General features: G+C 36.9%; 1 protein-coding gene across 1 annotated transcript in view; it reads left to right on the top strand.

The window, feature by feature from the left end:
* nrn1la (neuritin 1-like a) overlaps positions 1 to 21,020 on the top strand; it is a 34,816-nt gene extending 13,796 nt beyond the window's left edge. Inside the window, exons 2-3 of the mRNA XM_084408759.1 lie at positions 9,908 to 10,058; positions 18,189 to 21,020. Coding sequence (XP_084264885.1) covers positions 9,908 to 10,058; positions 18,189 to 18,450 — 413 coding nt within the window. The 3' untranslated portion in view covers positions 18,451 to 21,020. The remainder of the gene's footprint in view (positions 1 to 9,907; positions 10,059 to 18,188) is intronic.
* Positions 21,021 to 24,297: the final 3,277 nt, after the last annotated feature.

The raw sequence follows: 24,297 nt of genomic DNA, 5'->3' as shown, positions 1-24,297 counted from the left end.
AGACGGCTCCTTTTGATTGTTTGAATATTGTCTTGTTTAATCACTACCCTATTTCTTGTTCTACCAAAGAGATTAGATGTTGGAATATTACATACCGGTTTGTTTATTCACAGCTTTTCGGAGGATTTTATTAGACTCGGGTGAAATAGAGACCAGGGAAATCACACCAACCTGTCAAAGGGTTTTTGATTTAGCATAAAAACTATTATTCTTTGTTCTCTCTTCCTCTGTCACTGTATAAAGACAGCTCCCGTTAGCTTCTTACAGAGACTACATTTAAAATAGCCTAGAATCAAAGGGATTTTTTTGTCTTGATGACACTTCTAAGACTTTCATGTGAATACATGATCTGTTCATGTAAACGGGTCTGGAAGAACGATGAACTGCACAGTTTGAGTTCTTTGATGGCAAAATATAAAAAATAAAATGACAATAAAACATACAATTAAAAAAAAAAAAACATTTACCATAATGCAGGTTCCTGGTCTGTGAAAGATTCACCAAAAATTATTTTTGTAATCCTTTATCTAAATGACCTCACTAACGCACATTGATACTAACCAGTTCTTGAATCACACCAACAATGATTACTATAAAGATAACTATAACAATAACTATATTAGCCTCCACACCAACGGACAATAACTTTCTGTTTTTCATTAGGCTATTTATGTCGCCTGTCGCTTTAAATGCTCAAGCTCTTTATAGTCGAGTGGATTCTGATTGGTCAGTGTTGGTCAACGAATGTCTGATGGTCAAAACATACGTTCTGAAAGTGATTCCTTCGATATCGTCATCTGTATTGTTATCAATACAGAGTGGTGCAGGTATAACGTCACTTTGTAGGCCAACTGGCAGTTAGTATCACACTGGTTCCCTCGACAAAAACCCAATAGGATTTTCCCATAGGCTTTTGGATGATCGCTAAAAACAAGCTTTGTGACCAACAAAAGTTTATGATACTTGCAGATGAACACAACCTTAAAAAGTAAAGTAAAAAGCTAAAGGTAGACTATAAACGAACTACACCACGGTCGCTCGACTTCAACGTCACCATCACTAAGCTTCTGACAACTCTTTCAGTTTTTATCTAAAAACATTTCCCCATAATGTTTGAGTTAGACTAGTTTATAAGAGCAGAATTATGAGTATAATGAGGATGTAAAAGCGAGTTTACATGTTCGGCGTGATGACGTTTAATCTCCTCGACAGCCTCTGTAGTCTCTGTAGCAACATCCTTTTACAAGACACATAACAGCTTTAAAAAATCACGAGCTTGTGTTCACCACAGACCTTATTTCAGCCGTTTAACCAAAATACCGTTTAAAAAACCCATTGACTTCGGGACGATGGAACCGAAAGTGCTAAAATGCTAACTCGCTTCCGTGTTTTGGCCTACAAAGTGATATCATACCTGCATCTCTCTATTCGCCATGGTTCCTTCGAGATTTTCCGATGGGTTTCCAAAATGTTTTTTTTTTTTTGGTTTATGTGTAAGCATGACTTGACTATACATTGACGTTTTGTTCTACAACGTAAATTACACACACCCTTACAGAAAACGTGAATTTTGAAGCAGTTATGTTCATTTGTGAAAACGTAGGTTTTTAATTAGTAACTAGATAAGACAGCTTTAGGGTGTGAGTGTGTGCAATGTATGTTACAGAACAAAACGTCAAAGAATCATCGAGTTAGGTTCACCACAGGCTTTATTATCACTGTAAAAAATTCACCCGTATATTTACAGTAAAATACTGGCAGCTGTGGTTCCAGCCCTTTACCGTAATTTTACGGTTTCAACAATGCTGTAATTTCACAGTAAAGTACTTGCAGCTGTGGTTCCAGCCCTTTACCGTAATTTTACGGTTTCAACAATGCTGTAATTTCACAGTAAAATACTGGCAGCTGTGGTTCCGTACTGGCAGCTGTGGTTCCAGCCATTTACCGTAATTTTACGGTTTCAACAATGCTGTAATTTCACAGTAAAATATTGGCAGCTGTGGTTCCAGCCATTTACCGTAATTTTACGGTTTCAACAATGCTGTAATTTTACAGTAAAGTTCTGGCAACTGTGGTTCCAGCCATTTACCGTAATTCTACCATTTCAATACAGTTTTAAATTGTACTTGCAGCAATGGTTACAGCAATAATTCTACAATACATAAAAAAATACATAATACATAATTAACATTTCTAGTATATGTAGTATATAATGTATACCGACATATCAAACTATTTTTCACAAGATGGAGAGAAAATAAATAAAGAAGAACTAGATTATGATACATCATTTTCTATTTATTAAAACACAAGCAAAAAATAGGCATTTACAAATTGGCTGAAACTGACCCAAACTGAATCTCAGCATAAATACAAACAGTAAGTTAAAAAGGAAAATAGCACTTGCTTTAACAAACACAAATCCTTTAACTTTCTGGTGTTCTTCGGTCACTTTTGACCGCGAAGATAACAAGTGTGACTCCCAGAGGGTTAAAGAATTTGTCCAAAAATGTAATTCTCATGATTCTTTTACCCTGATACAATCCCAGATCTGCACATCAGATGTGCCTTTCTTCAGCAGAACACAAACATATTTAGAAAGAAATTCTAAATCTTTAGATGCATACCATGAAAATGAAAGACAATAATTTGGAAAGTCCAAAAGTAATGCATTCTATAAATTGAAAAACCCTATTATAAAACCCCATAGGAAAGTCTCGAAGGAACCAGCGGCGAATTAGACTTCCAGGTTCTGATGTCATACCTGCTACACTCTATAGTTGAGGACTTCCCATTTCTCATAAAATTTGAATGATTATTAAAACATTATACTTAAAATATTATAATAATTGTGCTTGTTGCAAACGGCCCTACAGGGGTTATTTACAGCTTTTGCGAGAAGGGGATTGAGACACTGTATATTTAAATTGTTGTGTGGATGGGACAGTCACACCTAATATAAAATAAGGTTGTTAACTGTGTGAATGTAACTTTGGGAGATCACACCCCGCTAGCAGCTCTGGTCCATTCTGGCATCGACCACCTTCCTTTTTTATAGTGGAATATCACTTGGAAATTAGTCACATTGCAGAAGTAAAATGAATTGTAATGCTTTTAAAAGCAATACACCTAAAGTCGAATGCAGACCAGAAGATTTCCAATTTTTTTCCACCGTCAGATTTTTTGACAGATTAATTGAAATGCTTCTGTGGTGGTTTAACAGACTAAAGGTGTATTTGATGTGGAAATTATTTTAATTGGGTCTTTACTGCTAAGCTCTTCCAGCAATCCCAATCTGAATCTAATTTATACTGCATTTAAGGGAGAGTCTCGGAGAAGGAGCTCCTCCATCTGTGTAGGTTTATCTGTGACCTTGTTCTGGACAGATAGCAGCTGTCAAATTAATGCCAGTGGAAGTATGATATCTCTGTTTCAAGCCTTTTTTAAAGCATCTAAGAGTCTCTCACCTTTATCACATAAAATCAATGAACCCTTGTATCTTCTCCATTCCACGAGAGATAATAAAGAGATAAAATCGAAAGCAGATCTCGTCTCGTTTGGTCAGTTACTCCTCTCCCTTCCACTTTTTAAAGTGACACATGACTGCACGTGTGAGTGATTGTGTTATTGTGGCAGTCGCATCACCTTCTCTTGATCAAAGCCAGTGTTAGCGATGGGAAAGACGTCTGCCTTCCTTTCTCTCATCCCTCCCCGACTTTTTCTCGTCTCCAAATGAAACCACAGTCCCACGGGGCCTGCGAAATTTTGAAAACTCTTCTGGGAATTGCGCATGTTTAAATGTGTTACATCTCTCTGAGCATTTGAGGGCATGTGCGTGAGAAAAACATCCATTAGAGCAAAATGAAAAGGTTCCTTTTAAGATGCGTCTCTCCACCATTTGCTTTTTCCACCATCCCGGCTTGCAAGGATAGCTTTTATTTCTTTTAGGTTGTGCAGCTGCTCTTATGCCACACAAAGAGTAAAATGAAGTGAGCTTTGGTGTTGTAGTGGATATAACTCAATGCCGCAGCTGCTGAACTGGTTTGTACTAACAAGCAGAAAACCCGTCTAGCACCTCTTTTTGAGCTCCATTTTGTTCCAATTAGTCCTCCTCACCTGGAGGATGACCCGGGCTATGAAAGCCGCCTCATAGTGCGGGTTATGTCACCGAGTCAGGCTTGATTTTACATCCTCATTAAAGAAGATTTGTACTCTCTTTCCCTCTTAACTCTCCTAACGTCTCTTAACGTCATGTGTTACAAAAATCCAATAGCAAAATGTTCCTGTCTCAAATCAATTTACATTGCATATCTATGCAGCGCATCCTGTATTCCCCCGCCTCGGTTTCATGAAAGAAATTAACAGCTGGCAAATGCACTTCTTCTCATCCCCCGCATCCTCCCTCCATTCAGTGTTCTGGGAGTGAAGGTGTGAATGGAAAACCGCATAGGTTAACCAATCACTTGGAAAGGGGACTTTGCCGGCATGAGCTAATTATCAGAATTTGTTTGTGCTATTGCAGGCGGCTTCTCTGGAAGCCCTGTTTTAGAGTTAGCTCGGGGAATAGAGGCTCTCCTCGCCTTTCGCACGCTATGCTGTCACTGCTAGGCTTATTAGCCTGTCGCCCCTAACGATGCGACGCAATAGAGGGCCACAGTTACCATAGAAAAAGTTGCCATAGTGCAGCAAAAAAGAAAAACTGCCCCCACTCCCTCTCGTTTCAAACAAAGTAACAGTTCAATATTCTTTCTTTCTGCAGAGTTGTGTATTCATGCGCCTAACGTGGCCCATTGAAACATTGTAAATATATGTACGGTTTAGTTTAGGTGCCTCTATTACAGTTTTTTTCAATTGTTTACACGCAATTTTGAAAACCGGGTTCTCTTTTTCAAAACAGAATAACAATTATCCAAACACCACACTCAATTTGCATAATTCCTAGATTGTTTGCAAAATGACACACTTCAGTCAAAACATACACACTTCAGTCAAAACATATACACATATTTGTGAAAATGCTATTAGTTTTCGCTTTGACCAACACAGTCTTGAATATTTCAAGTATTTATTTCAATACACAGTATTTCTTACCATAATCAGTTACAGTAATCAACCAACAATGAAATCAATGAAACAAATAAAATCTGTAGACAAATAAAAATTACTGCATGAAGTACATACACTTTGACTCTGAAGAAAAACTACTGTAAAAGCAACAAGAATACTGTAACTATTCATCATCTCTCCGTCTGGCTGGATCAGGCCATAAGATTTCATCCACATCACAGGCTATGTCTTCAATGGCATAAGTCCTTCCCTACCTCTTCCTCTACCTAGGCCTCTTCCTCTACCTCCTTCTCCTCTTCCTCTACCTCCTTCTCCTCTTCCTCTACCTCCTTCATCTCCTCTTTGAGCTCCCCCTCTCATTCTCACTCTTCTTTTTCTTCTAGCTCCTTCCATCTTCGTTGAAGACAGGTGAATTCACCTGCTACCTTTTATAGCACACCTGAGTGCTGCGTTTTCAAATTAGCACATGTGTGCTTCCACACCTGGTGGTTGTGTTTATCAAATTCGTTCATTAGTGTGGTCATTGGCAATCCAGTGCTTTGTAATGACAAGGAAGTAACCTCACAATCCTTATCTGTGTCTAAGGTGTGAAAATGTGTGTAGAGTTTTACAAATCACTGTGTGTAATGTTTTGCAAAAAGGGTGAAGCAGACATTGTGTGTAATGTTGTGCAAATCTGTGGAGGTGTTTTGCTCCTTGGAGTAGAATTTTGCAAATTGTGTGGAAATTTTTATTTTAGTGTGTAAACAATTGTAAAAAACTGTAAATTTGAATGGTTTGCTTTCGTATCGCAAAAGCATTGTTTTTCATGCACTCCACAATTCTGAGATTTTGGGCTTTATTTACTCAACAAGTCTTCTTTCAGACCAGTGGAAAGAAAACCTCCAAAAATACACTAGTGTTTATTTTATCACGCTTTTTTATTTGCATGTGCAGCCAGAAATTGCCACTTCAGCAGCACTTACATACACTAGATTTTCTAGTTTTATTCCTATTTTGAAGGTTTTTACAGAGGGGTTTCCTCATAGATCATTCTCAGTCCTAAAGATGAATATTTTTATTTTTTGGCTGTTGACAGTATTTTCAGTATTTATAGTGATAACTCTAATGTCAACTAAATGAGACTAATGAATTTAGACTAATAATTCTCTAATGTTCTGATTTCTGTTCTAAAAATGGATGCAAAGTAGTGCATATATAACTTAGATAATTTCTCGTTTGCATATAAACATAACATTTCATAACTTAACCATACCTTAAATTACATAGATGCTTCAGACAATACAAGTGTATTGTATATTCTCCAAAAAGGTATATATAACCACCTATACACTGCATATAATGAAGTGTCTGTCTTGTGCAGCTAGTGCTTTTGAGTGAGCTCTGCTTCCAGCAGGCACTGAGGTAAAGTCCTAATGAGTTCTAGCCAATGTGGTCTCTTACATCACACAAAGAATCAGGATTACCAGTCTTCCAGAACTTTGTCTTTTTTTCCATCTTTTTTTCCCCAGGGCAAATATATAAATATATGTGTCATTTTTGTGCAGCCGTGTGTTGTGTATGAACTGGCAGTAGTATGTCTCTACACTTGCTCTGCAGCAGCAGCAGCAATAACAGCATTGTAGAAGATCTATTCCACCAAGAGATGTCATGATAGAAATATGCATGTTTTGATGTTCATGTATTGAGTTCTCCACATGGACTTGACATGGAAATTGCACATATACCCTAAATGAGAATACTTTGGCAACTTGCTTGCATGTCTACTCACACCACTGAACCTTATTTACATGCACCGCCGTGTTTGTGAATGCAAATCTTCAGAAACCGACAAATAAAAATGGTTTTCATCTATTTTGATGTGCTCCCCATGGGATGTCTGCGAGAGCCACGTGTTGCAAAGCTCAGCAGCAAATGTGCCTGCTCAGCATTGGTCTGGATAAAGCTTGCATATTCAACCTCATGAATAGGAGATGGGCATGTTTGTAGCCTACAGCTCCATCATCACTTGCCCATCTTATGCTCCAGAGGTCATCTGAATTCAGCATCTTTAAGTCTATAATGAAATTAAAGTCTGTCAAGGTAGATAGATAGATATTGTGTCCCACTAGGGACAGGAAATTATGCAACTGTTTTGCTCTAAGCACTCCATGATTCTCAACGTACCACGTTATTTATTATGACGTTTTTGTTTCAAGGTTTCATAACATGCTCCTTAAATGATGATGTAAAAATGCTTCATCATGAATTGTGTAATGGTCTGAGTACATGTATTGTAATCTATTGTGATTTCATATTGCATGAAGTGTATTGTGCTTTAAAACACAGTGTTAATCTTATTCTCTTATGAATAACAGAGTAGGCCTATATTAAATGAATTTTGCAGCTTTAGAGAGACCTTAAACATTTCTTGTAATTGCATATTTATACAAATACAATATAATACTGCCGTTATTTTTTTATATTATTAATTTATTTTAGAGCATATTTTATATGAATGTAATTATTAATATAAAAATTGCTTTATTTCATATTAATATATTTTATAATTTTAAATTATTAATATTAGCATGTTCCATTATTAAATTTGATTGCGCATACATAATAAAGTCTGAGCACAGTGTTAGACCAAATGCTTCCTATTTGTCTATTGATTTCATTCCTTTTTTCATAGTTGATCTTTCTCTGTTTCTCTTTTCTTTCTCATTCGCTCTCTGCAGCCCCCTCTCAAGCAAGCGCCCTGTTTTATATCATTTATTTATTCAAGAACCCCATGGACTCCCCGTGGATCTCTGGCACCACAGATTAAAAATTAATGTTGTGGTTCAAATAAGCCCTGTGTCTGCCGCCTAGGTCACAACAGCTCGCTGAGCTGAATGGGTAAGGCCAGATCACGCTGTGTGTGGGTGGACAGCACTCAGATATATCAGAGCTTGTGGATTACACAACATCAGTAATAACATTACTAATGCAGGCAGTGGTTCAGACTACTCGTCAATCCGCTTGAGTGTCGGCCAGAGATACAAATGCAGAGATATGTAATTGAACGCTGTACGCTCTTGATCCGATGAGACTTTTGGGGCATATCCACTTCTTAGGTGATTTCATTTTCCTCACAGGCTGCTCCGTTTTGTTGTTTGTATGTGGTGTGGTCTTTACTGCATGTTAATGTGTCTGGAATGGTACATTATTAGTTAATGTTTGTTAATCATTAAATAACATTACCTGACAATGAGCAGGACATTTGTTACATTTATTAATCTCTGTTAGTGTTGAAGTGTTTTTCATGTTAACCAATTAATTAATAATGTTAACAAATGGAACCTTCATGTAAAGTGTTACCGATTTATATATATATGTGTATATATACGTGGCTCTCTGGAATACTTGATTCTGATTGGTCAGTCCCATCAATCATAGGTTTGATTTTTCCTTATACTCACCGTATCTGTATATAGTTGTAATGTTTTTTATCTTTTTTGACTTTTTTGTACATTGCAATGGATTTTTTAGTGTAAGCTTTCAGATGCAGGGGACAATATAAATAATTTACACTCAATTCAATACGTTATGTCCACATTTTTTATTTATTTGGGTAGTAACCTTGTAAGCGGGATAAACTTTTTATTTTATTTTGAGATAGTGGCCGGCTTTCTTTACATTTATCACTTATAATTTTTGTATTGATAGTGGTATTGAGTCTTGTATTATTGAGTGACAGTTATCTGAATTTCCCCTTGGCATTATTAAAAGTACTTCTTCAGTCATTTCCATTTACGTGCAGTGCCTCAGTTCTTTGCCTTCTCCTTTTCTAATGTATGACTTGTTTTTTTTTTTCTCCTTCTCCATATCTTCATTAAATGTTGATGGGGATGAGTGAAACCAATAATCCTCAGACCTCACTGCAAAAAAAAACATGGCTGAAAATCAATAGGTTTGCAGCAGTGTGGGAAGAGAAAGCGAGAGAAAACTCTCCTATCAAATATTAATCATTCATTTCCTCAAGGGAATTAGGAGAGTGCTGGTGATTTGCTGTCTGACCCAATTAAGATCCTCCTGCATATCTCACTTAGGTTCACTATGACTTCCATCTTTGGTTTTATTGTCAATAGGTATATGCTAAGTAGATTGAGAGACAACATAGAGCAATGGATGCTGGGAGAACACTGGAACATGCACAGAGAAGCAAACTTTGGGTAAAGGGTAAGCCTTTTTGACGCTTTACCTGGAGCTGAAACACATGAAAGCTCAGAGCAATTCAATTGAAATTTTCTCCCATATCCTCAAGGTTAGAGATGTATTATCCTGTGTTCTGTTCTAACAAGGAAGCATAGAAGTATAATTTGTATTATCAATTTACAGAGAAACCCTCAAATCTAGCAGTGGTAGCACTGAAGTGTTTTTCCTCAGGTCTGTAAAGGATGTATAAAAGCCATTCAATGTCACCATGCTGGTCTGTTGATGAACTTGTCGATTTCTTTAGAAGAAATCAATTTTGCATTTGAGCTTTTGAAAAAAAAAGAAAAAAAAAGAAGAACCATAACACGCTTGAAGGCTTGGCAACCTGAAATGAGAAAATACGTTTCTTTTTATTCTTGGGCTGTTACATCTTGAAGGTTATTGTTTTGTGCATTATGCTCAGATTCCCCACGCTAACATTACTGAATTTATTTTTAACTTTGAGTTTAAATGAATTTTGAATGAATTAAAAATGAATACGAATTTTGCAGCCTGACACATTTCTGTAGGTGCCGACTCTTTCTATTCTTTACAAGTCTTTAATGAGGGACAAACCGGTGACTGATATTGTTATATTGTTGTGTGTCTCTATTTGTTCTAGTGCTTGTTCCCAGTCCATGTTCTGCTGCTGCCACAACGAAGTGCAGCTCCATCTATAAAGGGTTTGCCCAGTGTCTGCTTGCCCTGGGAGACAGTCTCTCTGTCAGTACCCAAAAAGATGAGGATACGCAGGAGATCGACTCCATTTGCAAGTAAGGAAAACCCCTGCTCCAACACAAACATAAGCATGAATGTTCTGTACATTTGAAAGAAATTAATACATTTTTCAGCAATTAAGCAATATATTGATCAATCGTGACAGTAAACACTTTTAAAGTGTTTATTTAAAATGACTGTTCTTCATATTCATCAAAGATTTTCAATTAAAGTGTATCATGGTTCCCACAAAAATAGAAAGCACCACAACACTTTTTAACGTTGATAAGAAGAAATGTTTCTTGAGCAGCAAATCAGCATAGAATGATTTCTGAAGGATCATGTGACACTGAAGTCTTGAGTAAGGATTCTGAAAATTCAGCTTTTCATCACAGAAATAAATTACATTTGAAAATATATTCAAATAGAAATCAGTTATTTTAAATTGCAACAATATTTTGACAATATTACTGTTTTTACTGTATTTTTGATCAAGTAAATCCAGCTTTGTTAAGCATAAAAATCCTGTTAGACTTTTGTAATATCCCTTAAAAAAAAGCCTTAATGACATCAACTGCTGTGAAGTGACATCATTTTGGTGGTTAAACAACTCCACATGATTTAGTATTAATAATTGATTTGATAAATGATGTGATGTTTTGTGGTTTCATAAATTGTAACTACTCTCAAAGCTCTTAATTTCCATCATATTAGATTCCATTCTGCTAATTTTCTTCCCATTGTGTAAATGTAAATTAAGTTATAATTGATGACATGTGAGTCTCTGAGCTTTCCCAGAGCATTTTTCTGAAAGTCTGGCATATATATATATATATACATATACAGTGCAATGCATAAGTGAATACACCCATGCTAAAGTTGACTAAAAAGAGGAATAAAAAATCATATTTTGGAAATTGAACTTAATGCCTTAATTTAAAAAATTAGGAAAAATCCAACCTTTAAGGACACCAATTTTCTTTGTGAATGAATAATGTATCATAAATAAATAAATGTTCTTCCTTAAAATACATGGTGCATAAGTGAGTACACCCCTATGTTAAATTCCCATAGAGGCAGGCAGATTTTTATTTTTTTTATTATTTTTTTAGGATACTATGCATCTTGATAAAGTTCCCTTGGCCTTTGGAATTAAAATAGCCCCACATCATCACATAGCCTTCACCATACCTAGAGATTGGCATGATTTTATTTCAGTTAGCCTAATAGCTGGTTTGATTTGCATTGAGAGATGATCTTATGGAAAGTACCCCATGCCAATCTCTAGGTATGGTGAAGGCTATGTGATGATGTGGGGCTATTTTAATTCCAAAGGCCAAGGGAACTTTATCAGGATGCATAGTATCCTAAAAAAAAAAAAAAAAAAAATACTTAAAAATAAAAATCTGCCTGCCTCTATGGGAATTTAACATAGGGGTGTACTCACTTATGCACCCTGTATTTTAAGGAAGAACATTTATTTATTTACAATACATTATTCATTCACAAAGAAAATTGGTGTCCTTAAAGGTTGGATTTTTCCTAATTTTTTTAATTAAGGCATTAAGTTCAATTTCCAAAAGATGATTTTTTATTCCTCTTTTTAGTCAACTTTAGCATGGGTGTATTCACTTATGCATTGCACTGTATATATACATATATATGTATGTATAGAGAGAGAGAGAAAATTAAATCTGTAATTTTCAGTTTAAAACTGTAAAAAAAAACATTAAAAAAAAAACATTTTACATGGTCCATTTTTTACTTTTAACATTATACTGACATCCACCATAATAAATTCATCACAAGTAGCTTTTCCACAGGTTGACCCTAATGTACATAACTGATAATAAAACTAAGAGGAAACATAATTAATACAATACAAATCCATCAAATGTGAAGGGTCACACAGGGAATTCTGGGCTTTTCACTAAAAATTATAAGATGATTTGTTCTCTTTACTTAAAAAAAAATGGTACAACAGTATTTTACTGTAAAATGACACGAAATGTAAAGTTATATCACCCTTTTTCTCTGTATATGGCACAAGAACTCTTATTCTTACTATTTTTAACCAAGGTCAAAAGGTCAAGCTGAACAGAAATGACCTAGCAGCACATTAACTTTTCTGTATATAGCCACATAAAATGCCTCACGCTCAGAGCACAGGAGTATTTGCTGTACGCCGTTCATTGTGTTGTCCCAGGGAGAATGTGATATAAAGTATCCCAGTTCACTGATATGACACCTCATTCATTCTCTAACTCCCTGCATTGCCTTTCATCTCATTTTCTGTTGCTCCCTTCCACGCTCTTCTCCATTTCTTCCTCTGCTCACTCATCTTTCTCCTCCCTGGATATTCAAATTAAAGACTCTCTCTCTCTATTTCCCTGTCTGTCTCTTTCCGTTTGCCCCTCCATAGATCATGCATCTATGATATGACTTTATATTGTGTCACACCCTGTAGCTGCAGGAACTCTTTAAGTATTCATTGTGTAGCAGCATGATGTTGTTAAAGAACAGCCTCCTGTATATCCTCCAGTCAGACTCAATCCGTTACACTTCGCACGTTTACGCCGCTAACCGAATGGATGGTGATCTATGCGACAGCATTATATGGTCCTGCATTCAGCATTCAAGGCATACACAAGCAGGAAATGAGGAGAGTGCTTTCTTTAACACAGCTATCTAAGTGTTATTCCTCCAGGTACCAATTAATCCTGCCACTGAGCTCAGTGATCGCGTGCACACACACATGCATAAACACAAGTACGCACACGTTCACACGCAGGTTCGCAGGAAGCCTGTCTGATCATTTGTCAGGGGATCTTTTGCTACAGTAACGTTCTTCCACCACCAGGCTTAGGCCAACACTGCTCCTGTCTCAGAGATCTGAGAGGGACGTTTAAGAAAAGAATCGGTGGTGAAGGACAGACTTACATTTACATTTAGCTGACGCTTTTATCCAAAGCGACTTACAATTGCTATATATGTCAGAGGTCGCACGCCTCTGGAGCAACTAGGGGTTAAGTGTCTTGCTCAGGGACACATTGGTGTCTCACAGTGGATTCGAACCAGGGTCTCTCACACCAAAGGCATGTGTCTTATCCATTGCGCCACACCACCCAGACTTCCACTATGAAGTGCACACAATACATCGCTGTTTAATATACAGTACTGTGCAAAAGTCTTAGGCATGTTAAGGTTGAAGGTTTCTTCAAGCATCTTGGAGACGTTCCCGCAGTTCTTCTGGATTTAGTCTGTCTCAGTTTTTTCTGTTTCTTCATGTAATCACAGACGGACTCGATGATGGTGAGATCAGATCTTACCGGCTGTTGTCAGATTCCTTGTGCATACAGAAATCTCACTGGATTATTACAATTAATGGCAAAAAGAAAAAAAAAGTTTGGAAATGTAAACTGATATTTCCTACTGACACACTACAGCAAAAGATATAAATAACTGACTTAAAGGCACACTGTGGAGAATTTGTGTTTTTGTCAAACAGCGACCCCTAGAGTCGCTGTGGAATACTTGCACTGTCGTAAATACCCCTCAACCCCCACCCTCCACACCAGTACCTGCGTCGGGCATGGACTCACAGGACAGGCACACATAGACTCCGAAGACATGATTATTGCAATTTATCATAATAGTTTGCAAATTGTGCTTGTTTATTTACAACCTATACGTTAGGCTTATTTATGTCCTGATATTTATGTGAGATATTGAAAACTGTTCTCATGATAATCGCAAGAATCAACGTCAACAGCGTCGTCTGATATCCCTCAGGACTACATGATAAATACACCTCACAACACCTGAGTTCAGCTGGCAAACTAGTTCGTGAGGCAAGCTAGGCGATAAAACATAACGCAAAAAACACATAAGAGAACGAGTGTTTGTAAGTCTGTTAACAGCTCTGATAATTATGGAAGCTTGTTTCCGCCACAGAATAAAACATTTTGAGAGATAATTGCGACTTTTTATCTCACAATTGCGAGTTTACATCTCGCAATTCTGACTTTATTTCTCAGAATTTTGAGATATAAAGTCAGAATTGCATGAAATAAAGACGCAATCGCGTGTTATAAAGTCAGAATTGCGAGATATAAAGTCAGAATTGCGTGAAATAAAGTCGCAATTGCGTGTTATAAAGTCAGAATTGCGAGATATAAAGTCAGAATTGCGTGAAATAAAGTCACAATTGCGTGTTATAAAGTCAGAATTGCGTAATATAAAGTCGCAATTGCGAGAAAAAAAGTCAGAATTCTGACTTTATAACACGCAATTGTGACTTTATTTCACGCAATTCTGACTTTATATCTCGCAATTCTGACTTTATAACACGCAATTGCGACTTTATTTCACGCAATTCTGACTTTGAATCTCGCAATTCTGAGAAATAAAGTCAGAATTGCGAGATGTAAACTCGCAATTGTGAGATAAAAAGTCGCAATTATCATTTAATTTTTTTTATTTTGTGGCGGAAACAAGCTTCCATAGATAATCGAAAGCTAGCTAGACATATGTGGAAATTATTGGACTGGTCTAATTACCAGCAATGGATGAATGAACAGCATCGTAAAAAAAAATGACATACTACAAGCAAGCGCAACAACATACAACATAGAATGCAAACAAGTTTACAAATAAGAGATTTATTTACTGGCCACTTCATGCGTTTTCTCAGATCGGATAGCTATCTGATTTATCAAAACGATTCCATTTACACCTGGTCACATAAATGTTTTTGCGAAACGGATTTAAATCCGATCTTCAGTTCTCGCGCTATGCAGATTTAATGGAGTGCACGTCACCGAAAGCAACAGATATGAGCTGCATTTTATTGATCATCAGCTAAAATTTCAAAATCAAAGACCGCAATAAGAGAGCAGCAACAGCCCTGGTAAGATCATTTCGTTTCTTTACTTTTAATGATGATGATTGTGTGTGTTACTTTCACTTTGATTTGCGATAGTTTGCACGTTGGCTTGATGAATCGATGCTCAGCTGCGGTGATGCGTGTTCCAGTAGCGTCATCATATCTGGCAATAACATATAGCCTATAACACGCTCTCACACGTTTTTTTATTTATTTATTTTTAGCATTTTTGGGAGGAGTACAATTTACATATGTGGTTTCAACAACCAGATGCATTTACACTTGTCCAGTTTCGTCTGGAATGCGTCTCAGACCTCCTCCTGAAAGTGGTTTGAGCGATCGGATTCAAATCCGTCTCGAATGCGTTTCGGAGCGCATTTACACCTGGTCTTTTCACGATCGGATAGCTATCCGATCTGAGAAAACGCATGAAATGGCCAGGTGTAAACAGCCCCCATGCCAAAAACATACGCCTGAAAGCCGAAAACAAACGCTGGTTGGCCTCTCACATCGATAGACAGTAGGCGTTTCTCAATGTCAAGGAAGGATCCTCGGAAGCCAGAATTTCGAGGATGCTACGTCATCGACATCCGTCGAAGGACTGTTCCAATGTCGAGGATCCTCGGAATTTCCACCAAGGACTGAGTCCCTCGTTCGAAAAATATCCCATATACAGGAAAGGATGCATATGTGTAGCCTTCGCGCTCTCAAATCACCCACAATCCTATGCGCGCAGCTTTGCTATCTTGTTAAAAAAATTCAAAATGTTGGACATTATCGGAGTCGGAGCGTTAACGGATCAATATGCTTTCAAATGTAAATATATTTACGTTACCAAACATTTGTTTTAAAAAATAATTACATCCATTATGTTATGGGTCAAATTGACCCGCACTGTTTAAACACACTTAACAGTCAAATAATCAATATGATTAAAAAGGAGTTTATTGATTTAAAAAACGATTATATATTGCCTGAGTGAACAGAACTGCGTCCATAGCAACGCTCTGTTTTTCATTTTCACTGACGTAATGACGCACTGACGTGCACTTGCTAGCCTGTTCCATTTATGTGTTCTCCGAATGCTAAAGAGGAGCCTCGCCTAGCCTCTGAAGGAAGTGACTTGGAAGGACCAGTCCTGCCAAGGAAGTATCCTTGACATTGAGAAACACCTAGTATATAAACGCTCACGTCCAAATTTGAGGAAGTGGTGGGGGAAGTGACGTATGCCACATAAAGCAGTCGAATTTTGTAGTTCTTTTTGTGCTCGGGTTACTACCCGAACCCCGATAGTGCCAGTAAAAGCGATACAGACCCCATCAGGCTATGGCAGACGTGTCATTCAACCTATTGTAAGTTGATGTACCATCACAAGGGTCTTGGAAATATATTATGAAGGTTGAAAAGCTACATAGTGTTCCTTTAAGAATTATTTCTTAGGTATTAACATGCCTAAGACTTTTGCACAGTACTGTAACAGTCTCGCTCTATTTAAGAGCTGGGGTTTTAACATAAAAGGGTGTTTCTTCACTGGGAACATTTATGTGCCTGGGGTTGAGTTTTATCAAAACTTGACAGATTTTTTATTTATCATTATATGAAGGTCACATTTAAACTTGTGAAACTCTTGGGAACTTTTACTTTTTGTCTTTGTAACAGATTTTTGTGTGTGTTTATTATCAAGGTCACATTTAAACTTGTGAAACTCTTGGGAACTTTTACTTTTTGTCTTTATCATTTATTTCTGCTACTTTTCAAATGATTTTTTTTTTCCTGTGTAGATGTTTTTTTTCTTGTGTTAGACCCAGACTTTCAATGTTAAAATATATAAAAAAATCCATCATAAAAAAATTATTAATATGAAAAAAAAAAAAATCACATTTTAAAAACTATGATAATTTAGTTAACAGTAAAATAATCATAAATCAGTTTAGAATTGATTTAGGTGATACTGTTATTTATGAACAACAGCTGTTACTGTTCTTCAGTTGTTATGTTATTTCTACCATAATCAATAATTTTGACAGAAAGGTTTATCAAAAATTAGTGTGCTTGGTTACCAAGGAGACAACAGTGAAGAGCATGCCTAAGATGAAATATGAGATGTGCACAGAAAATAATGAAAAATCTTGGTAACCATCACTTGTGAACAGAATAGGCTATCTGGATTAATCTTAGATTAAGCTGTAATTTTGTCTAATTATGAAAAAAAGTGAATTGTGTTTTTAGGGTAGCCTACATAATATGTAAAAAAATATCATTTTCATCACAGAATGATATTGTTGAAAAAAACAAAGAAGATAGAAAAAAAGTTTGACTATATTGCATATTCTTGCATCAACCTGTTTTACCTGCTCATCACTATTGCTCTAAAAATCTAAAAAGATTCAGCAAATCCTGAAATCCTTGTTAACTAAAAATAAACCTCAGTTCAGTACTACTAGTGCTATTGCATGCAATTTATTAAGTATGTGCATTCATACATCTTGATCATTCTAGAGTCTCGGTCGTTTTAGAGTATAGATCAACCAAAAATGTTACTTTGCAGAGTTTTTTTCATCTAAGTCCGTAAGCTTGACACTAAGTAGGTTTATGACAGATTAAAAAGCCTGTATCTTACTGTAGTGCTATTTGTCCTTTATTTTAAATTATAGCTACATGAGGGATGTTTCTAGACTGGGTAAACCCAGCCTGATCTGCCGGCGTTTTGATTTCTCCCTGCAGCTCAGGCTGGAAACCTGTACATATATTTGCTGGAACCAATCACAAACTGGCTTATCCACCTGGCGCGCTATTGGCGGGTTTAATCCGATCCAATTCCAGAGCCGTCACGGCTATGTCCAATTCCTTTTAACCTCTCGACGATGCTCAATGGCTTCTTTTTAGCAAACAACTCGCTCGTGGTGTAAATACCACTAACTTTCATGGGTTTTTTTCAACCTGCAAAAATCGCTCGATTCCATTGCTGCTTCTGCAAACCGCTGATCAACACGTTTGGGTACACATTTCCTGCCTGGAGTTTTCTGCAAAGTACGTCACCCGGATCGTTGGTCTGATTGGTTGAAGGACTATCCAATTGTGTACAGAGTCATTTTGCCCGTTGATCACGCCTCTTGTGCAGTAGAAAATACATAGCAGACTCCCCAGACCAATGTTCAATCTTAAAAGATTGAGCTTGGTCTGGTGATAGCCAGACTAGGATGTTTCAGGTTTCAGATTTATTTTGATCAAATTCTCACTAGTTTGTAGATTAGACATTTATAATTCAGAACATTTAACCTTACGCTTGTGTCTGTTGCAGATCCTGGGATGATTTTCATGACTGTGCAAATATGGCCATGGCCGGCTGTCCCGAGGAAGCTGCTACGGTGTGGGAGTCTCTGAGACAAGAGTCCAAAAAGATGCAGTTTTCTGGAAACCTGTATGAGATGTGCTCCAGTCGTAGCCAATCCCAGAGCCCCGATGAGACCAATCAGGAATCGTTAAAGGGACGCGCTAGTCATAAAAGTCTGACCTTTCTGACCTTCTGTTTGCCTGTGCTACTACTGTTTCCATGGATATAAACGCATCTCAAGACTCACCTCAGAGTTCAAATATCCAGCACATATAGACAACGATACTGACTGCTTTTGTTCTGACATTTTCATACAGATCTCATGTAGTACGATAAGATTCATTTTATGCTTCAAATGAGGCCGTTCGGAAACAAAAAGTATGTCATTTCCACACAAAGGACACGTTTTCAGGTCCAAACGCTTACTTTTATTATTTATTTACTGTTTAATTATGACCCAAAAAAACTTAAAGCTAGGGTAGGCAATGCTTTTCAAAAACATTTTTTGTTATACTTGGTTGAACCTCTCTTCACATCCTGATAGCAATCAATAATAGAAGTGGTCTAAATGTTAAAACATGTGTGTGTGTGTATATATATATATATATATATATATATATATATATATATATGTAGAAGTTTTCAGACCCAAACATTTTCAAATGCGGTCTGAATGCAATGATAGGATGTTCTACTTTCCTGTCAGCCAATGGGTGCGTCTCAATCAGCTCCGTAGTTCAGTAGCCATTTTAAGGGGGTTCTCATTTGCAGAATCCTTCCAGTGCACTGAAGCGTTCGCTCCCTAAAAAGTCCCACAATGCACCGTTAAAACCAGGGAGCATCGATCCTCAATATGTTCCCTTGACTGAAGTTTTGAAGCACAAAACTTATATCACATGAGCCAACTCACTCCACATAACGACACGCTATAGATGTTTTCTAAAATACAAACAATTATTTTATTATGTTTCAGCATACATCGCTAGACAGGGGTGCGTTTCCCGTACAACTATATAGCTCGCTGCTTAACTACCATAGTACGATGCATCGTTGGAGAAATCAACTAGCTAGTCACGACTGTTTCCCGAAACCGTATGTCGCAAAGTATCGTTAAATCACGTTGGTTTATGACGTCTCGCACGTGGTGGACTAATAACTTATTTTAATTAATCTGTTTGAGATCGAATTAACGCTAGATTTTGTCATATAAGTTACAGACATGGCATCTGAAGACCATTTCTAATTTTTCTCAGTTATTTTGCTTTATTACCAGACTCAATATTTGGCTCGTTCTTATAGTGGAGCACGTTCGCACATGCGCAGTCTTCAAAAACGGTGCTTAAAATCTCTTGACAAACTAAAAAACGTAAATTACATTTGTATGTATTCTAAATAAATAACACGGGTTGTACTGAATGTCAGCTTGCTTATTTTGCTAAAGATAAGGATTTATTCAGTCTACATCTCATGTAAACTAGAAACTATGCTTCTAACCACAGCTCGAGAGCTGTCGTTCCAACCACACACGTTTGCGATGCTGTTTGCGAACGTTCGTTGGAATGATGGTTTCGGGAAACACCAAATCGTTGAACTTTGGACTCCTTTGCTGTGTGGGCAGGTAATGAACACAATCTAGCTATCATTTAGAATTTATTCACGGCTGAAATGTTGCATGTATATGTAACAAGCAAAGCATTTATCATAATGTACTTTAAATAACATTACGAGTAATGTCAGAAAGATATCAGCTCTGCTGTTGTTCAGAAATACTTATGCTGCGTTCCAGTCCACTTTTAGACACGCACTTGCGAACTTCCCTAAGCACTTCCCCTTGGGGGAATCCCTGCCGCCATTTTGAAGTGTGTTCCACTTCGTGAAGTGGACGAGGGAAGTTTATATGGACAGACACATCGTTCCCTCGATTTTGACCGAGGGAGCGAGTCTGCTTCAAATGTACACTTCAGGCACCTATATGTCCCACAATGCAGTACGATTGTGACGTCACCACATATCTCATCTAATCACCACCACAACAGACAACTCTATGATATATTAATTATATATATTTTTTGTTTAAAACAACCCAAACACACATAAACATTTGGATGCTGCATTAAACAAATTCTTAAAGGAAAAAAAATGTAAATAATAAATCAACTCCACAGCTGATTCCAAGTGATCAAGGGCTTAGGACGTTCCAGTTCAGCCCATTGCAGTTTCCGCCAGTAGTGGGCACTCGCAATGACGTACATCCGAGTGAACGAGACGGAGGGAAGTTTGCGAGTGAAGGGCATGACAGTTTTGGACTGGAACAGCACAGTATGGATGTTGCACAATGAGGACGTTGTCAAGTCGCTGGAAATAGAGTCATCAGTGTTTAAATGTGTAGTGAGCCAGCGTCCTTACTGTCCTCACCAGTGCCTGAATTTGTACACAATTTACTGATTCATAAGATCGGGATCTATAGGGAGCTGACTGAGATGTATTTATCCCTATGTATTTGCATATTTGTATTTTGCTAATGCTAGCCTCAGAAATTGCCTACCTTACCTTTAAAATAGCAAACTTAATATTAAGCACAGTCATGGCACAATTCAAATGTCCATAAGGATGACCAAAATGCACCTCAAATGACTCCAGGCCTGATGAGGACAAATCGAAGATGGCGAAAGACATTTCCAAACATTCGAACCTTCATCTAAGAGGAAATAAAATGAAGGTATACTGCAATACATTATTACATTTGTAAGATATGAGTATCAAAGCAATGTAAAGAGCCCTAAAAAAGTTATTATTTCACTCTGTTGTGTAATCTTCTTTTATAGGATCTTAAAAGGATTAAGTTTAAGGATTACACCAAATAAAAGTAAATTCAAGCAACACTGCTCACCTAGGCTTTGCCTGGGAACAGTCTGTAGTCTGAATGCCTTTGGGTGACGCTTTAAACCCAGTTTATTATTGACGGGTTCATTGATTCAGTTTAACGAAAAGCACAGCATTATGCTTCAAGGTGTTTTTGTACCAGTCTATCTGTATGGAACTGCTGTTTATTTGATGTTGGTCAGAGTACTGTGTATATATTGTACAGTCTTACATTATACATTCCTCATGGCTACTTTTTTATTTTTCAGGTATATGTATTTGTAATGTCACTTAGCTTTAAAAGAACACTTCATGATGGTAATATATTGTAAATATGACCGATATGCTGTAAAGAAGAGCTTATATGAATGAATATATTATATGAAACGCATTATCCTTAAGTGCATAATGAACAGATGAGGTAAATCAATGGAGGTGAACCTGTTAACATCAATAAGATCAAATGAATATCAGCATACAGTGTATTTCTGTGTATACATGACTTTGTGCGTAAAGCGATGGAGGTTTTTCCCCGGATCAGCTTTCATTACCTTCACTCAACTCTGTGCTCATGCTCCGCTCAGCGGATTCCTCAGTCAATGTGATTTATGTTTAATTTTTAGGCTTAATTGGCAATCAATCATGTTTGCCAATGCAGTGAACTTATTAAGGAGGGCAAAAGCCATTTATGTAGTCTGAGAAAACAAAAAAAAAACATTTTAATAGGGGAGGATTGTCCTTGTCTCAAATTTTGCCTTTGTGTAGTAAACTGCTTTTCATTGTAGTGCAATCTAATGAAAATGTCTAAATAATATAGTAAGGGCTAATATGTACAGATTTTATGTGTACATCACTCCTTGCTACATAGTTCTCATTAATGCCTCCCTTATTTATAATCTTTGGCCGTTATATCTAAAAAATTTGGAGGCAGATATAATTTGCTTGGCAGATGCATTTTATGAATCGCATGTTAAAAAAAGAGAAGTGTTTTCTCCTTTTATTTTTAAATCTGATTATATATTGCTGATCGCTCACTCATTTTAAGCCCTGCTTATACAAAAGAAAAAAAAAAACTAAGAATTGTCTTTTTAAAAAATGATCTCACATTGTTGAAGGTCTCTGAAAGAGAAATGTTTCTGTCTGTCTACACAATTATTTGCTACATACCAGTATATTCTATACATAATATAAATAAAACTATTGCTATTACATAATTAAAAGGTGCTGGTCAACTTGAAAGTAACTGAAAGTAAATGTCCCCTGCTTTACACTATAAGACAGGTACTTTTTACAAGTATGTCTGAGGGCTCTCCAGCAGAATGTATGTGTAAATCTCTCGTTCTCACTTTGGATGGCATTTTTTATTCCTTTGCCTCTTCCAGATATGAATATTTCATGTGTCACAGATGCCTCTGTAAACACAGACACACCTTCAGTTAGCAAGATAGAGATTACCTCCCAACACAGCTGAATCCTGCTTAGAACATATAAATACTCTCAGCAGTGCTATGAGAACAACCATTTTTATTGGTATAGCTTTTCTCTTCATGAAATCATGAATTCTGTATTCAAGCACAGAGAACATGGAAAATCAGTGTAACTCAGTGTATTGGCGGTTCAATATCCTTTTGCCCTGTGTTGTTGTAAGGCTGCTAGAATACTTATCGATGTTGTCTGTGTACTCTGTGGTGTGCTGATGAATTATGGAAATCCAGTAACAGTTTAAAGAGTTATGATAATGCGCCATGGTTTTATTGCTCGTAATGTATTATGTTTATGTGGGCGTTTTAATTACAAGAGCGCTAACTATTTCTCTGCTTCCTTTAGGTAAATTTTAATAGGCAGGATACATGCAGCAAAAAATTTGGACACTGTGGTTGATAAGAATAGCTTTACGGTTTTGGAAAATGCGGCTCAGAGAGATAGTCCACCCAAAAATGAAGATATTTTAAAGAATGTTGGTAACCAAACAGTTTCAGTTCCCATTGACTTCCATTGTATTTCTGTCTATAGTCAAGTCAAGTCACCTTTATTTATATAGCACTTTTTACAATATAGATTCTTTCAAAGCAGCTTTACAGTGATAACAGGAAAATAATGCGACAACATTTTTTTCAGCTGTAAAGCAGCTCTAGAAGAAAATAGTGTCATTGCAGCTTAAGTAAGTTCAGTGTTGATTCATTTCGGTTGTAAAAAAAAAAATACAGCAGCTCTGGAGAAAACAGTGATGTGATCGCCCAGCTCAGTTCTCATACAATGGTGTCAGTGTGGTCAGATCAATAATATTGTTGAATATTAAAGGGATACTCCACTTTTTTTGGAAATAGGCTCATTTTACAACTCCCCCAGAGTTAAACAGTTGAGTTTTACCGTTTTCGAATCCATTCAGCCGATCTCCGGGTCTGGGGGTCCCACTTTTAGCATAGCTTAGCATAATGAATTGAACCGGACAAGACCATTAGCATCTCTCTCAAAAAAATTAACAAAGAGTTTCGATATTTTTCCTATTTAAAACTTGACTCTTCTGTAGTTACATCGTGTACTAAGACCGACGGAAAAGGAAAAGTTGCGATTTTCTAGGCTGATATGGCTAGGAACTATACTCTCATTCCTGCGTAATATGCGTTCTTGATTATTACGCAGGAATGAGAGTATAGTTCCTAGCCATATCAGCCTAGAAAATCGCATTTTTTCCTTTTCCGTCGGTCTTAGTACACGATGTAACTACAGAAGAGTCAAGTTTTAAATATTCGAAAGATTCGAAAACGGTAAAACTCAACTGTTTAACTCTGGGGGAGTTGTAAAATGAGCCTATTTCCAAAAAAAGTGGAGTATCCCTTTAAGTGTCCCCAACTAAGCAAGCCAGAGGCGACAGTGGCAAGGAACCCAAACTCCACAAGCTGCTGTGTAAACGGGACATTTCGAGACTCAAATCTGTAAGTAAATGCTGTTGTCAATCCCAAAAACTGACAGTGTGAAAGTAGCCAGTGCGAACTAAAACTGTTCGGTACCAACATTCTTAAAAAAAAAAAAAAAAAAAAAAAAAATGTATATATATTTTTACACAGAAGAAAGAAAGTCCTACAAGTTTGGAATGACATAAGGATGAGTAAATTATGACAGAATTTTCATTTTTGGATGGACTATCCCTTTAAGATGAGAAATAGTTTCTAGCTGAACCAGCAACAAAATTAGTTTTGGGTGAGTAAACGAG

Source organism: Rutilus rutilus, assembly GCF_951802725.1.
Source record: "Rutilus rutilus genome assembly, chromosome: 5".
In the NCBI taxonomy this organism is placed as follows: domain Eukaryota; kingdom Metazoa; phylum Chordata; class Actinopteri; order Cypriniformes; family Leuciscidae; genus Rutilus; species Rutilus rutilus.
Note: the sequence above shows the minus strand (reverse complement) of the source record. Positions and strands in the feature narration are given on the sequence as shown.